General features: G+C 43.1%; 1 protein-coding gene across 1 annotated transcript in view; it reads left to right on the top strand.

Moving 5' to 3' along the window:
- The window catches only part of RYR3 (ryanodine receptor 3), a 763,398-nt gene that overhangs the window by 353,272 nt on the left and 395,144 nt on the right, over positions 1 to 14,982 (top strand). The window contains exons 22-27 of the mRNA XM_088456566.1: positions 363 to 466; positions 4,462 to 4,545; positions 5,882 to 6,041; positions 7,094 to 7,241; positions 9,597 to 9,802; positions 12,719 to 12,893. Coding sequence (XP_088312692.1) covers positions 363 to 466; positions 4,462 to 4,545; positions 5,882 to 6,041; positions 7,094 to 7,241; positions 9,597 to 9,802; positions 12,719 to 12,893 — 877 coding nt within the window. The remainder of the gene's footprint in view (positions 1 to 362; positions 467 to 4,461; positions 4,546 to 5,881; positions 6,042 to 7,093; positions 7,242 to 9,596; positions 9,803 to 12,718; positions 12,894 to 14,982) is intronic.

The raw sequence follows: 14,982 nt of genomic DNA on the forward strand, positions 1-14,982 counted from the left end.
TCATATACTTTTGTTTAAACAAACCCGAAACTGCACTTCTTAAATGCTGTTTCTTTGGTTTTTAAATGTAATCTGGAGAAGGGCAACGTTTTTGCTTTCAATCAGCATCTGATGGGAATTAAATAATAATTACACATTTATACAGCACCTGGAGGGAGTAGTTTTCTTTGAAACACTATTTGCTCTTTTATCTGTAATAATATTATTACTATTATTTGACACTCTTCCAAGTTTCTATTAAATTAAAGTTTACTCATCAAAATGCAAACTTGAATGTTTGTGAAGTATATGATGTAAATATATCGGTGAAAGGAAAAATATTATCACTTACCAAAATTGTAATTGTAACTCCTTTTTTGCAGGTGCGCGATGACAATAAGCGTCAGCACCCTTGTTTAGTAGAATTCTCTAAGCTGCCTGAAACGGAGAAGAATTACAACCTGCAGATGTCCACTGAGACCTTAAAGTGAGTTTGAATTCATGCTATAGACTTGATTGGGTAACTGCATCAGAATCATAGCTCACAACTGCTCTGCACTGGTGGTAGTTAAGAGCTGGTTCACTTCGAAGCAAGGATGTGTGGGGGGCTCTGTTTCCTCTAAAGCTAGGTACACACTCCATGATATTTTGAATGATTTAGCCGATTCTGATGCAGCGTAACGACACATCATTCAAAACGTGTAGTGTGTACCCACTATCATGATCCAGATTCGCGCTCCCGCCGGTCATCCTTCGCATCCTCAGATCTTTTGTACATGCAGAAAGATCTGAGGATGTCGCTAGCGATGCCATGCTGCCGAATGCAGCATGGCCCCCGTTATCCCCCTCCGTCGCTCTGTCACTGCCGGCATTGCCAATTGTCTATACACAGGTCCATCACTAACGAGGTCGGTACACACTGGACATCATCTAGTGTGTACCGGCCTTAAGGTTAACAAATATGAAAATATACTTGTTCCATAAAAAAGTAATTATCCAGGGTTCTTCTGAACAGTATATTCTCAATACAGCCAGTAGAATGTTTGTTACATTAAGCTTTAATGCTTTGTTTTGTAGATCACTCAGCTTTTGGACACTATTGCAGGGGGTGTTCTGAGTAATTTTTTGACCAATTTTTTTTTTTCTATGACCAAGAAAATTCCGTCTCTACGATGATTTATTGGGGGCGGGACAGGAGGACAGGCTCAGTTGTTTGGCTCTTGGACCCATACAGGACGTATGAATACCTTCGGTTACATCCCTCTGTGTTTAAAACACACATTTCTCAGCATGCCATACCCGGGACATGAACTCACAATCTCACATACTACAGTCAGACACCTAACACATGGAGCTATTTGTTCCTGTATAGAAAGCCTTGTAATTCTAACTATATGAAGTTAGTTGTAATTGTAAGTTTTTAAACCATTGCAGCTAAGCAGATCTATGTAGTGTATGACTGAAGGGGATTGTATGTGTGGCTGCACACTACATAGATCTGTTTAGCTGTAATGGGTTTGAATTGCGTGAAAAGACAGAAAAAAAAGATTGGATGATGGATATAGGTTTTTTTTTTTCTTCTTCGATTTTTGCCGTTCTGCAAATATGTGGACTTTTTATCTTGTTTTTTATGTCTTTGCATGTCTCTGTTTGGACATAATGTTGTGGAACGCTTTGATATGTTCATAAATTATTTTATTATTGTACCCACATTGTATCATGAATGATGTCATTGTTTGTAATGTCCTCTGCTTATCTCACACTTAATTTGCTCTATGGCAATCATCGTTACTATGACCATTGTTCTCTGCTTCAATAAAAAAAATATTGTAGAACAAAATTGCTGAAGGAGTAGAGAAAATTATGAACTTAGAACTATTAACTTTAATTGATAGAGGCCAACAATCTACAGAAGTAGCTGGAAAGTCTGTGCTTCATTATTTGGATTACCTGGATTCTTGCTGAAGTAATTTTTTGTAATGTCGTCTTATATATATGAAGGAAACTAAAGTGTCTATAAATACTCAGACTTTTTTTATTACAGTGTTTGTTCACTGTAAAGTGCTATGAAATATGATGGTGCTATATATAAATGAATGTTCAAATAATGTGCTAACTTTTGGGCAACTACAAAAAATGGGCAACTACAAAAAGAAAAATAATCTGCAAGTTTTCAGGAATCCGCATGCCTCGGTCAAGCACACACCCTATGAATTATGCTGAAAATACAAGGCATTTATATACACACAGAAAAAGAAATTTGTAGCTAAAACTTATTTTTTTATGTAATGCCAAAAAAGAAGTGTACAGTAGTAAGATGGTACATAAAAGCAATGTCAGTCAGGATTGTGGGCCTGATTCTGACCCGCTCGCGAGCGCTGAGCGATCGCAAGCGGGTCGATGGTGCCCAAGTGCGCATGCCAAGCCGTCGTTATGGGTCTCGCACCAAAGGGGGCGTGCTGTCGATGTTGATTGACAGCACGCCCCCTTTGGTGGGCGTGCCGGGGGCATGGCTGCCCAGACGGAGGCGTTCCCATGGGAACGCCTACCGTCTGGAGCCGGCCCCACTGACATCACTAGTCAGTGGGAGTGCTTTTGGCTCTGATAGAGCCAAAAGCACTCCTGGGCTTGCGGCAGCGAGACCCTACCGCAGGGTCTCGTCGCAAGCCCGATGGTCGCGATGGTCTTGACCATCGCGACCATCTTCCTGGCCGCTCGCATATGCTGTGGGTGGTCACCCACAGCTATGCGAGCGGCCAGGAGGCCGCTCCAATAATAGGTAGGACGGCCCTTATTCAGAGCCAGCGCTCTTGTCGGAGCGTCCGGATCTGAATCAGGCCCTGTGTCCCATATAGTAGAACCTATGTCTATTTATTTATAAATTGTCACAGAGTTGATGACCCAAGGTGATTTGTGTGGATTGGGTATGTAATGCCGGCTGTCAGGATGTGTCCTGTCAGAATATTGATAGCGGCATCCCAATGGTTGGTATCCCGACAGGGGTCGGGTAAGTATACTTACCCTCCCCACTTTCCTCCCTAACTTTCCCTTTTTGTAGCCTAACCCTAACCCTCCCCACCCTGCACCCTAATCCTCCCTGTTAGTGCCTAAATCTATCCCAACCCCCTTAGTGTCTAACCCAACCCCACCCCCCCAGTGGTGCCTAACCCTCCCCCCAAAAAACTAACTGTAACTCCGCTATGCTCCCTAAACCTAACCCTCCCCAACCGCGGCTGACGCTAAGGGTGCCCCGGATGTAGCTCGTTCAGGCGGCTGTCCTTCGGCTTTCCGGCGTCCGGATTAATATAGACGTTGGTATTTTGACGCCTATCTTAAGTCTCTTGTCGGGATTTCACTATCGGCATTGAGACTGACTGCATCGTGGCTGCCGGTCTCATAACTACATCCCGATTTCTGCAAGTATCATAAAGCAACTTAATACAGTAGACTAAATTTAGATAAACTGATTTTTTTTTTTTTTTATGTAATTATATTTTGTAACACTTCTAAAAAATGTCTGCTGATGTGTTATTACAGATAGGTGCCTCTTTTGTCATTTGTGTATTGTTTTACCTTATTTTTGATTTTAAGGGTAATGTACGGTACTTGTGCAGGTTAGAGGGCTGCCCTTTCAGTTCCTAAAGTGTATCAGGCTGCCCTGCCTATGACTTCATTAGAAGATGTCACATTCATGCAACTTTTTTTGAGGATAAAATTACATTATTGTGCCTATTATTGTTTTCCCTTAGAAACCATTCTGGTGCATTTTTTAAAATTGTACTAAGCCTCGGAGAGAGATAAAGTGGACGGGGATAAAGGGCCTGATTCAGAGCCGGACACTCTTTCAAAGCGCTCGCTCTGAATCAGGGTGGAATTTTTTTTATTGAGAGCCGGCCTCCTGGCTGCTCGCTAAGCTGTGGGTGACCACCCACAGCTTTTGCGAGCGGCCAGGTGATGGTCGCGACCATCAGGCTTGCGACTAGACCCTTGTGGTAGGGTCTCGTCCATCGCAAGCCCCAGTGAGCTTCCGGCTCTAATAGAGCCAGCCACCCCCTCTGCCCGCCTCCAAAACGGGGCGAGCTGTCAATCACAATCGAAAGCCGCCCCATTTTGGTGCGAGACCCGTAGCGACGGAGCGCCCGTTGCTGGCCGCGTCACGTGCATGCGCACTCCGAAGCCGGCTCCGGCGTGCGCATGCACAGTGACGGAATATCGACCCACTTGCGAGCGCTGTGCGCTCGCGTGCCGGTCTGAATCAGGCCCAAAGTACCAACCAATGAATACCTAATGTCATTTTTCAAAAACAGCCTGTAAAGTAACAGGAGCTGATTGGTTGGTACTTTATCTCCATACATTTTAATCTCTCTCCATGGATTAGTAAGTAGACCACTATGCATTTTTATTAGCACCGCAAAAGAGAAGTGATAATATTATAAACTTGGTATCTGTAACACTTTACTAATTAACTATTTCTCTTCTTAGAACGTTGCTGGCTCTGGGGTGCCTTATTGTGCACTCAAACCAAACAGCTGAAGAAAATTTGAAGAAAGTAAAACTCCCAAAAAAGTATGTAGTATGTTCTACTGTTCTCCTAACAGGTAATGCCCACATGGCTCACGCTTTATCAGTGTATGAGGCACATAACTGAGACAAAGGGAAGGTTGTAAAATCCCCATCCACTTTTGGGAACGGTCCCTGTAAAAATGCTAATAGTCTTATTAAAATCAGAGGAAAGATCCCCAGTATCAGTACCTACAAAGCTATAGTAACCAGCATGTAATCTTGCTGTAGGGAAGAGGCTCACCTATTACAGCACGCTCACACTTCCACCCCAGAAATAAATATTTCTTCCCACAATCTCGTGTTTTCATGTGGCGGCAATAGAAGAAATATTGGTGTTCCTGGCCAGCATTTAACAAGACATAAACTCATCTATTAAAAGGAGCAGATGTTTGCAACCCCTTCCCAATCATCTCCATCACCACGCACTAGTCCATGAGCTTCCCATTAATAGCAGCTGCTTGGATAACCACATGACGTCACAAATCGGCATTTGTACTCCAGAATGGCATTTATGCATCTTTGTAAATGACTCATATTTATAGTTTATTTGTGAACAGTAGCGTGGTAGCTGAGCCTGTCATTTGGTAATTTGGCAAATGCCGCCATCTACTGGTGAATCTTGTGCACAATATTACAAGAAAATCAGTTTTTTGGCTTTGTATTCATATTTGATACTTTTCTTGTTGCTAACTAAATGCACATATAAGAAACTCTGATTGTGTGGGTTAGAGAAGTAATCTAAGAATGGCTCACTAGCAATATTTCTCCCTCAGGGCCATACTCTGCCCTGCTTAGTGAAAATGGCGATGCTCATCTGCAGTGTGGCCTTTGCAGATCTGACAGAAGCCCATTAGTAACTGGCTGCAGTGCTGTAACTTACATGCAACCCAATTATTGCATAAGCATTAGGAAATCAACCAATCCCTAACATGCATATCCTGCCATGCTTTTTCTTACGGGTTGGGTACGGGATGCCGGCGCTCAGCATTCTAAGTGCCGGCTTCACGACTGTTGGTATTTTGATCGGATCCCTTTCTTACAGCTCCTGGGATTGCGGTGAAGTATGTGTTTTTCACTGTTGTCTCTGTAGCATTCCTCTACTAGCCTTATACTGGTGGTGGTGGTATAAGAAATAATGCTTTTTAACTATTATTGTAATTTTAGTCTCACAAAACTGTATTCAAATTCAGCAGATAACTGTTTCATTTGGTTGGATCCATTCTTTGATTAATAATGCTGCACAGTAAGGATTCCAGTTCCCGTACATGTCATGGGACAGCCATTCATAGCATTATTTTCAACAGGAAGGTGTTCACCCACATTATTTGTGTTATTACAGCTACGTCATGTCCAATGGCTACAAACCTGCCCCATTGGACCTCTCTGATGTAAAACTGTTGCCAGCCCAAGAAGTTCTAGTTGATAAACTTGCCGAAAATGCTCATAATGTCTGGGCAAAAGATAGAATTAAACAAGGATGGACCTATGGCATTCAGCAGGTGAGCACAGCCAAGAGCCGATGGAAGAACTTTGTAATACTGTAATAATGAGTTTCTTTCTGTCTCTAAAACTGATTACTGGAGAATAACTAGATCCATTATGCGTAAGTACTCATTCCAAGGCATTCTTCTTAGAAAGCTATATTTCCGTACTCTGTTACTTGAACACATGTAACGTACAGTGGGTTTATAGAACAGCCATCGGAACTGTTAAACAGAACTAAGTGTCAGTATTGAACTTTGGGCCTGATTCAGAGCCGGACGCTATTTGCGCTCGCTCGTTCAGAAAAAGGGGCCGGATATTTAAATAGAGCGCTCACTCTTTGCGGTCTTTTGACGCCTCTATGTCTGAACGAGACAACGAAACATGCGCTCGCTATTTTTTAAAAAACGCCCCCTGGCCGCTCGCATCCTACATCATCACCGCTATTTATTAGATTAATCGAGTACATCGAAAGGCGTATGAACTGCTCGCAGTGCTTGTGGTAGCATTTTCCTACCGCAATCATGCGAGCAGTTCAGGCTAAAAGACAACCAAGTGACATGGTCGATGACGCTGCTTTGTTAATTATGCACACCCTTAAAACGCCTGTTTTGACCGTGTGGCACGCCTGCGTTCGGATCTCCACTCCCCGTTTTCAAGCACCTTCCCCTGTTACCACCCACAAACGCCTCATTCTGTCACTCAAATTAGCAGGCATTCGCTATTTTGCGAGCACACAATTTCCGACCGCAATGACTGGTTCGCGCATGCGTATTACAACCCATACGCATGCGCAGTTGTTCGAACATTGCTCGGAGCGAACGAGCGGCCGCTTACGAGCGGCTCTGAATCAGGCCCTTTGTACGGACACTCCATTTTAGAGATGATTGAATGATGGTCTAGTGTTCACTATCAATCTCTATAATTTTACAACCACATGTAAAACACATAAACCTAATACATTATTCACTTGATTTGAGTAAGCATTTCTAGTGTTAAGATGCATTACAGTGTAAATTTTTTTTACAATCTCTAGATTTGTTACTTTGTCTATGGTATCTTTCTACAGGATCTGAAGAATAAACGAAACCCTCGCTTGGTGCCATATGCTTTACTAGATGAACGGACTAAGAAGTCTAATAGAGACAGCCTACGTGAAGCTGTGAGAACATTTATTGGATATGGCTATAACATTGAGCCACCAGACCAAGAAATCAGTAAGGATTGTCGCTTACAATTCATTTATCTGCAAGAAAAAGCTTACAATCATGAAAGGAGCGAAATGAAAATAAATTGGAGATTTGGATAGTATTTGCTGCTTAATGATTTATTTTCTAATCAAACCGTAACAACAAGAGGAAGTGCTACATCTCAGGGGACTTACTTGGAAAACATAAACAATGACACTGTAAAGAGGAATCTTTGCGAGTGCTATAGCAGTCCTAAAAGTGGTTCTGTAACTGCTCTTCCTTATATATGTTTCGCTTTAGAGCGCACCTGTAGTGCAAACTCAATTCTGCACTGGCCTATGCAAGTCATGCCTCCCAAAAGTTTGTCCAGTGTTTGAATGCATATCACTAAAATAAGAAGATATGTCCAGTAGAGTCATGCCCTGTAAATGGATATACAAGTTATTGGGGCCTGATTCAGCAGTGTAGGTAAGTGCACTGCTGAACACAGATTTGCAATTATCGGGAATCTGCGCGTGCGCATGACCCATTCTGCATATGTGCAGAAGGGGTCCTGCGTGATCGCATACAGTCCCGCCCTATGCCTCTGCCTGATTGACGGGTAGAGGAGGTGCAGGGGCAGGGATGGCTTGTGTTCCTGGAAATGGGGGCGTGTCGGCACCATTTTCCGGTTGTGGCAAGGTGAGGACCTGCGTCCACGGATGCAGACTGCTGGCCTTGCAAGCCAGCTAGCATGTGTAAGCTGAGGCTTACTCAGCTGGCCGGCGCCGTCTAGCACCGATGGTCATGATAGTGATCCCAGGCTGCAACCTCAGTCGCAGCCTGGGATCGCAGATGCAGTAGGTATCAGCCAACTCCTGCTGCATTTGTATTTTCGCACAGCTGCTTGTGTGCGGCTTTGCATTTCCATACTCTGCTGAATCACCCTCCTAGACCTATCAGGAGTCAAAAGGATTTACAGTAACATATTTATGGGAACTGGCTTGAAGCTTGGATCACTTTATAATGAGCCATTTTTAATTTTGTATATTTGGTGTGCTGATTTGGAACCTGCTCAATGTGTGAAAATTTTGTACCTGTGCACACATATAAATTATATGGAGAGGAGACCAGCATGAGTGTCAACCGTTACTGCACTGATATAGTACTCTTTAATGAGATATTAATTTATTAATATGCTAGGAGAAAACACTTGGCAAAGTGTTTCTATTTTTTTTTTTTTTAAATATTGGCAATTCATGATAACTTCCGAGAGACTTTTGAAACTCAGGGACTGATTCAGAGCCGGACGCAATTTGCACTCGCTCGTTCAGAAAAAGGGACCAGCTATTTAAATTGAGCGCTCGCTCTTTGCGGTCTGTTGACGCCTCTATGTCTGAGCGAGCGAACGAAACATGCGCTCGCTATTTTGTAAAGACGCCCCCTGGCCGTTCGCATCATACGTCATCTCCGTTATTTATTAGATTAATCGAGTACATCGAAAGGCGTCTGAACTGCTCGCAGTGCTTGTGGTTGGATTTTCCTACCGCAATCATGTGAACAGTTCAGGCTAAGAGACAACCAAGTGACGTGGCCGATGACGCTGCTTTGTTAATTATGCACACCCTTAAAACGCCTGTTTTGACCGTTTGGCACGCCTGCGTTCGGATCTCCACTCCCCGTTTTCAAGCACCTTCCCCTGTTACCACCCACAAACGCCTCATCCTGTCACTCAAATTAGCAGGCACTCGCTATTTTGCGAACACACGATTTCCGACTGCACTGACTGGTTGGCGCATGCGCATTACGACCCATACGCATGCGCAGATGTGCGAACATCCCTCGGAGCAAACGAGCGGCCGCTTACGAGCGGCTCTGAATCAGGCCCTCAGTTTCAAAATTTGTCACTTAGTTCTGCCCTTACCCTGGTTGTTGGGTAATGAATCTTATCCACCCAGTGACTCTTATCCCTTTGGCAGCTGATACAGCTGTCAGGTTACCATTCGCCAATTCTAGTGGGTTTCACAATACACCAGAGATTCCCAAACTCTGTCCTCACGGCACTCTAACAGTCCATGTTTTAAGGATATCCAGGGTTGAACACTGATGATTTAATCAAATGACTGAGGTAGTAATTAAGTAGTCACATGTTGCCCAAGCATTGTTATCCTTAAAACCTGGACTGGTAGGGTGCCTTGAGGACCGAGTTTGGGAACCTCTGCATTACACACATTTTTTCAAAGTGTTTTTTACCCCTGACCCTGATGCCATATTAATGCCATTATGCCTGGGGAAGGGATGCCCATTTGTATATGCTCTGTAGTTTTGTGCTTTGCTTGATAAAGCTTCACCCTGTAGTTTTATGTAGATAAACGTTTTCTAAATCGCTATTATTTTTTGCAGCTGACCAAATGATGGAGCGAGTTGGCATTGACAAGGTTCGCTTCTTCAGGGTGGAACAAACATATGCTGTCAAATCCGGGCAGTGGTATTTTGAGTTTGAAGTGGTGACTGGAGGCGACATGCGTGTTGGGTGGGCCAGACCGAACTGTAGACCAGATATTGAACTTGGGGCAGATGATCGGGCATTTATATTCGAAGGAAGCAGAGTAAGTGGCCCCTACATAATTCTGACCTTTGGTAAAACACAACATTGATGCAGCCCTGGATTTTGTGAAAAACCTAGGTAGTCCTTGTATTTGGATGAAACTATATTTCATTGGCAACTACTTAGATAATTTTACACTTTCTCTCATGTACTAAAGAAATCAAGAATACTGTATCCTATGAGTTGACTGTTTACAATATTTTTTGACACATGTTTTATATATTACAAAAAGAATGTCCCTTTATAATAATAATAATTTAACTACCAGGGTAGCACAGATTTGCTTTAATACCACTTTTATTCACTTGTTGTATTACTGCATGGGTTTGTAATTTTGTATAGGGGTCGTATTCAATTATCCAGTTTTCAACAATTAGAACAACTCACCAGTGCACATGAGGATATACACAGTCAAGTCACATTATTATGACCACCAGCTAATAGCCAGAGTAACCAAGACCCGGAATATTCCCGGCGCCGACTCGGGATATTCCCGAGTCGGCGCCGCTAACGCCGGAGTCGGGTCTGCATAGACCCGGCTTTTCCGGAGTGAAAGTGGTCGCTTGGAGATGACTTCATCTCCAAGCGCCACTGAAGCAGGACCAATCGGCCGTCTAGCAGCGCACTCCAGGTCGTCATGACCCGGAGTGCGCTGTTCTTAGAGCGGGGTTTCATGGGCTATGCCCATGTTAACCCCTGCTAGTTACCTGGGTTGGATTGCCGGGTCACTCGACCCGGCGATCCAACCCTCTCCCCTTTTACACCAGGGAGCTGCCCGGGTTAACCCTTAAAAAACCCGGGTTTTAGCTCCGGTGTAAAAGGGGTATAAGTGACGGGCTGGGAGTGACTCAGTAAGGTGCTGGTAGGTTGTGCCCAGAGAATGCCATGAAAACATTCCCCAGACCATAATGCTGCCACCAACAGCTTGTGTTTTTCAAGCAATGTTTCCATGGTGTTTGTTTCTCTGTTTTTCGCCTAATACGCCAAAATCTATCAGTTCAATGAAGCAGAAAATGTGACTCATCGGAGAAAGCAACCCTTTGTCAATCAGCAGAGGTCCAATTCCGATACAGGCGTGAAATGTAAGCCTTTTCCGCTGATGCACCTTCGTTAGCATAGGTGTAGTGACCATCCGTTTGCTTCGGAGTCCCATACACAGCAGGGTTCACCGAACTGTTGTTTTAGACACAAATCTGGTGGCCCCAGATTAATTTTCAAGGTGAGCTGCTCAACTACATCATGTCGGTTGACCTTCATGCACCTCCGTAGCCAACGTTCACCTCTCACATTAATGGCACCTGGTGCTCCGCAGTTTCCATGTCGGTTATTCGCAATGTTGCCATTTGTCCAGTCACGATACTCCTTTACCACAGTAGCAGGTGAACAGTTCACAAACTGCGCTGTTTCTGAAAAACTGCCACCCTTGGCCAGAAAGCCAATAATTATCCATTTTTGCAACTCGGATAAATATCCCCTTTTACCCATGACCGCAACGAGTGATATATGTGCAGTCAACCTATCGCACACCGTATATACCCACCAAGCCAGTGCACAGCACGTGACGTACTTCATGGGCTACAAGGTGCCGACATCAAATGTAGGAGGTGGTCATAATAATGTTACTCGACTGTGCAATTTGCACATTCCAGCTATGAGCACAGAGAAAGGGGAATTCCATGGCAGCTTAGTGATATAGGATTGATGATATAGATTAAGGCTGATCACATTTCTCTCAAATGTTAAGAACCAATGATAAAAGTTAGGCGCTAGCAACTATGGGGCGGATTCAATTAGAGGCGAACGTCGCAGCCGGCGAAAAACATTTGCCGCCCCAATCTTTTACCTTATTCGCCTGCGTGTACACGAAGTTATCGCGCACTTTCACAAAGCGCGTTCCCGCTTTTTCTCCTATTCAATTACAAAATGCAGATGTGCGAATGCAGCGAATGGCGAAACTAGTGAAAAGGACAGGTAAATTTGGGGAAATCCGTCTGTACCCCAGACAAAGCCTAACTGACCCTGGAAATCAATGTAGAAGTTTATTAATAGACTTAATAAAAGTATTTTGGGTTCTTAAATTGGTTCAAAGGGCTATTATTAGCATATTTACATAAGTATGGTAAAATTATAAAAAGCCATTTCGTTTGGAAAATTTGTTTGCTGTAGATAAATTGGGGGTACATTTAAATGGATGCTAGTTTATTTTTTTGTTTGTAAAGTGCATTATAAATGTTTTTTTTTTTTCAGAAACACCTACTGCAGCCACTTGCAATCCCAAAAACGCCTGTCCCATCCATACAGCACCCCAAAATACACCAGTCCCAGTACTTTTTACCCATTATCAAACACTTTTTACATTTTCACCCCAAAAATGACATTAGTCGGTAGGGGGGTATCCAAAGGTTTCTGAACCAAGTCCCCACATTTTTATGCAAAAATAGGGATTTTGCACATCTTTTCTCCTGCCTTTGGGTGGTGAAACTTTTTCGCCTACTTTTGCCTATGGAGTTTTCGTACATGTGAAAACGTCCTGGAATCGATTAGGGCGATACACAGGAATGTGGCGAAAACATTGCATCAGCGAACGCGCCTCTAATTGAATTCGGCCCTATGTGAGAAATTAGAGGTGTGTAGCTCAAAATTATGGGCAATACATGCCGCCAGTATTCAGCAGTGCCCAATACCTTAACCCTGTAATACCCAGTGGTGGCAGCAGTGTACAACTAATTTAAATATTATTTGTAGCACATATCATTGTTTCTTATTACATTTACCAAGTAACATCCAACATTTTTGGCAGTGTCCAAGACATTAACCCAACTTGCCCAGAAAGAACCTCCAATACTCCACTCATTTACTCAGCGGCATAGTATGTAACCTTTATCACACAGAAGTACTAATGCATTACTTTTCACAGGGCCAGTGCTGGAACATGGGAAGCTCTTTCTTTGGCCGAAACTGGCAGCCAGGAGATGTGGTTGGTTCCATGATTAACTTGGAAGACAAATCAATGATCTTCACTTTAAATGGGGAACTTCTCATCACCAATCAAGGCTCTGAGCTAGCATTTGCTGACTTTGAAATCGAGAATGGTAAGTAAATCAATCCACACACCTATACAAAATCTATATTTACTGATGCAAAAAATAGGATTTGTGGTACTCACTATTAAATCCATCTGAAGGACACTGGATACAATGGGCTGTACAGTGTGCTGTACAAGGAGCAGGCACAATTACAAACTCCCCCCTCTACATCCCATAATGCTTCAGTTTCAAATTTAATAAGCACATAGGTGACAGAGAGAGCACCTTAATAAGAACAAACCCTCAAATAAGAGAGAGAGTAAAAACAACGTGTAGCACAGAAAAGCGGGGATAGCAGTGTCCCCCAGATGGGTTAAGAGAAACAGATTTAACGATGAGTACCAAAATCCTATTTTCTTCTGCAACCTATTTGGGGGACACTGGATACCATCGGGACATTCAATATATGCCCCCCCAAATATTAATTGCTGTATGGTTTGTCTAGCTAGAATACAAAGTATCTGCTGAGCATAGGACTTGTCTCTAGAAGTAGGATGGTTTGGTTTTGACTTATTGCAATTCCGCTATATCCAATAGATCACAGGTTCTCAAACGCGGTCCTCAGGACACCAAACAGTGCATGTTTTCCAGGTCTCCTCACAGCATCACAAGTGAAATAATTAGCTCCACCTGTGGAACTTTTAAAATGTCTCAGTGAGTAATGACTACACCTGTGCACCTGCTAGGTGACCTGCAAAATGTGAACTGTGTGGGGTCCTGAGGACCGAGTTTAAGAACCACTGCAATAGATGATCGATGAGCTGGAATTGTACCACCCTCATTCACCCATTTTATTCCAACCCAATTTTCCCCCACATCCCTTCTTGGTGAGTTTTGTTCTTCTCTTTTTCTTGTTATGTTGAGAAATAACTGTACTTGTTGACTCTCTATTTATTTATTAACAGTTTCTTATATAACTCAGCATATTCCGTTGTGCTTTACAATTGGAAACATTGATAGAATAAAACTGAGTAATAACAGACAGATATATAGGTAGGAAGGCCCTGCTCGCAAGCTTACAATCTATAGGGAAATAGGCATTGATACACAAGGATAAGTGCTATATATTGCAATTTGGTCCAGCCAGAATGCAGAGTTTCTTGGTGGGCTGCATGATCCAGTCACACAGGAATGTCGGCCAAATATCAGGAGGATGTGAAAGAAATACAATGTGTGAGGTTATGTGTGGACTGTGAAAGGGGATGTACAGTAATTAGACATGGAAGCTATGAAGGTTATGTGGGCGGTTCTGGATCTGATAAGCTTGCCTGAGGAAGTGAGTTTTTCAGGGAACGCTTGTAGGTTTGTAGACTAGAGGAAAGTTTTATTGTGTGTGGTAAGGCATTCAATAGAGTGGGTGCAGCCCGAAGAAAGTCCTGTAACCGTGAGTGGGAGCAAGTGTGTGGGGATGAGAGACGCAGATCTTGTGCTGAGCGGAGAGGTCAGGTTGGAAGATATTTTGAGATGAGTGAAGAGATGTATGTTGGTGTTGTTTGGTTAATGGCCTTATGTGTAAGTAAAAGTATTTTGTATTGAATACGGTAGAAAACCAGCAACCAATGGAGGGACTGACAGAGCGGGCAGCAGACGATAAATGTTTGGCAAGGAAGATGAGCCTCGCAGCTGCATTCATAATGGATTGTAATGGTGACAGCCTGTTTTTGGGAAGACCAGTAAGGAGACTATTGCAATAGTCAATGCGGAAAATAATGAGTGCATGGATTAGAGTTTTTGCAGTGTCTTGTGTGAGGTATGGTTGAATTTTGGATATGTTTTTTAAATGTATGTAACATGATTTTGAGACAGATTGAACATGGGGAACAAAGCACAGTTCAGAGTCAAGGATGACACCATGGCAGCAAGCTTGTGGGGCAGGGTGGATTGTCGAGTTATCAACAGTGACAGAGAGATCAGGTTGGTAATTGTTATTGGCCGGTGGATATATAATTAATTCTGTTTTAGAAATATTAGGTTTCAGGTGGCGAGATGACATCCAAGATGAAATGGAAGAAAGACATTCAGTGACACAGACCAATACAGATGGTGATAAAGCTGGGGATGATATTTGAGTATCATCTGCATACAGATGGTACTG

The sequence above is a fragment of the Taudactylus pleione genome, unplaced genomic scaffold (genome assembly GCF_031769625.1).
Source record: "Taudactylus pleione unplaced genomic scaffold, aTauple2 ptg000707l, whole genome shotgun sequence".
NCBI lineage: Eukaryota > Metazoa > Chordata > Amphibia > Anura > Myobatrachidae > Taudactylus > Taudactylus pleione.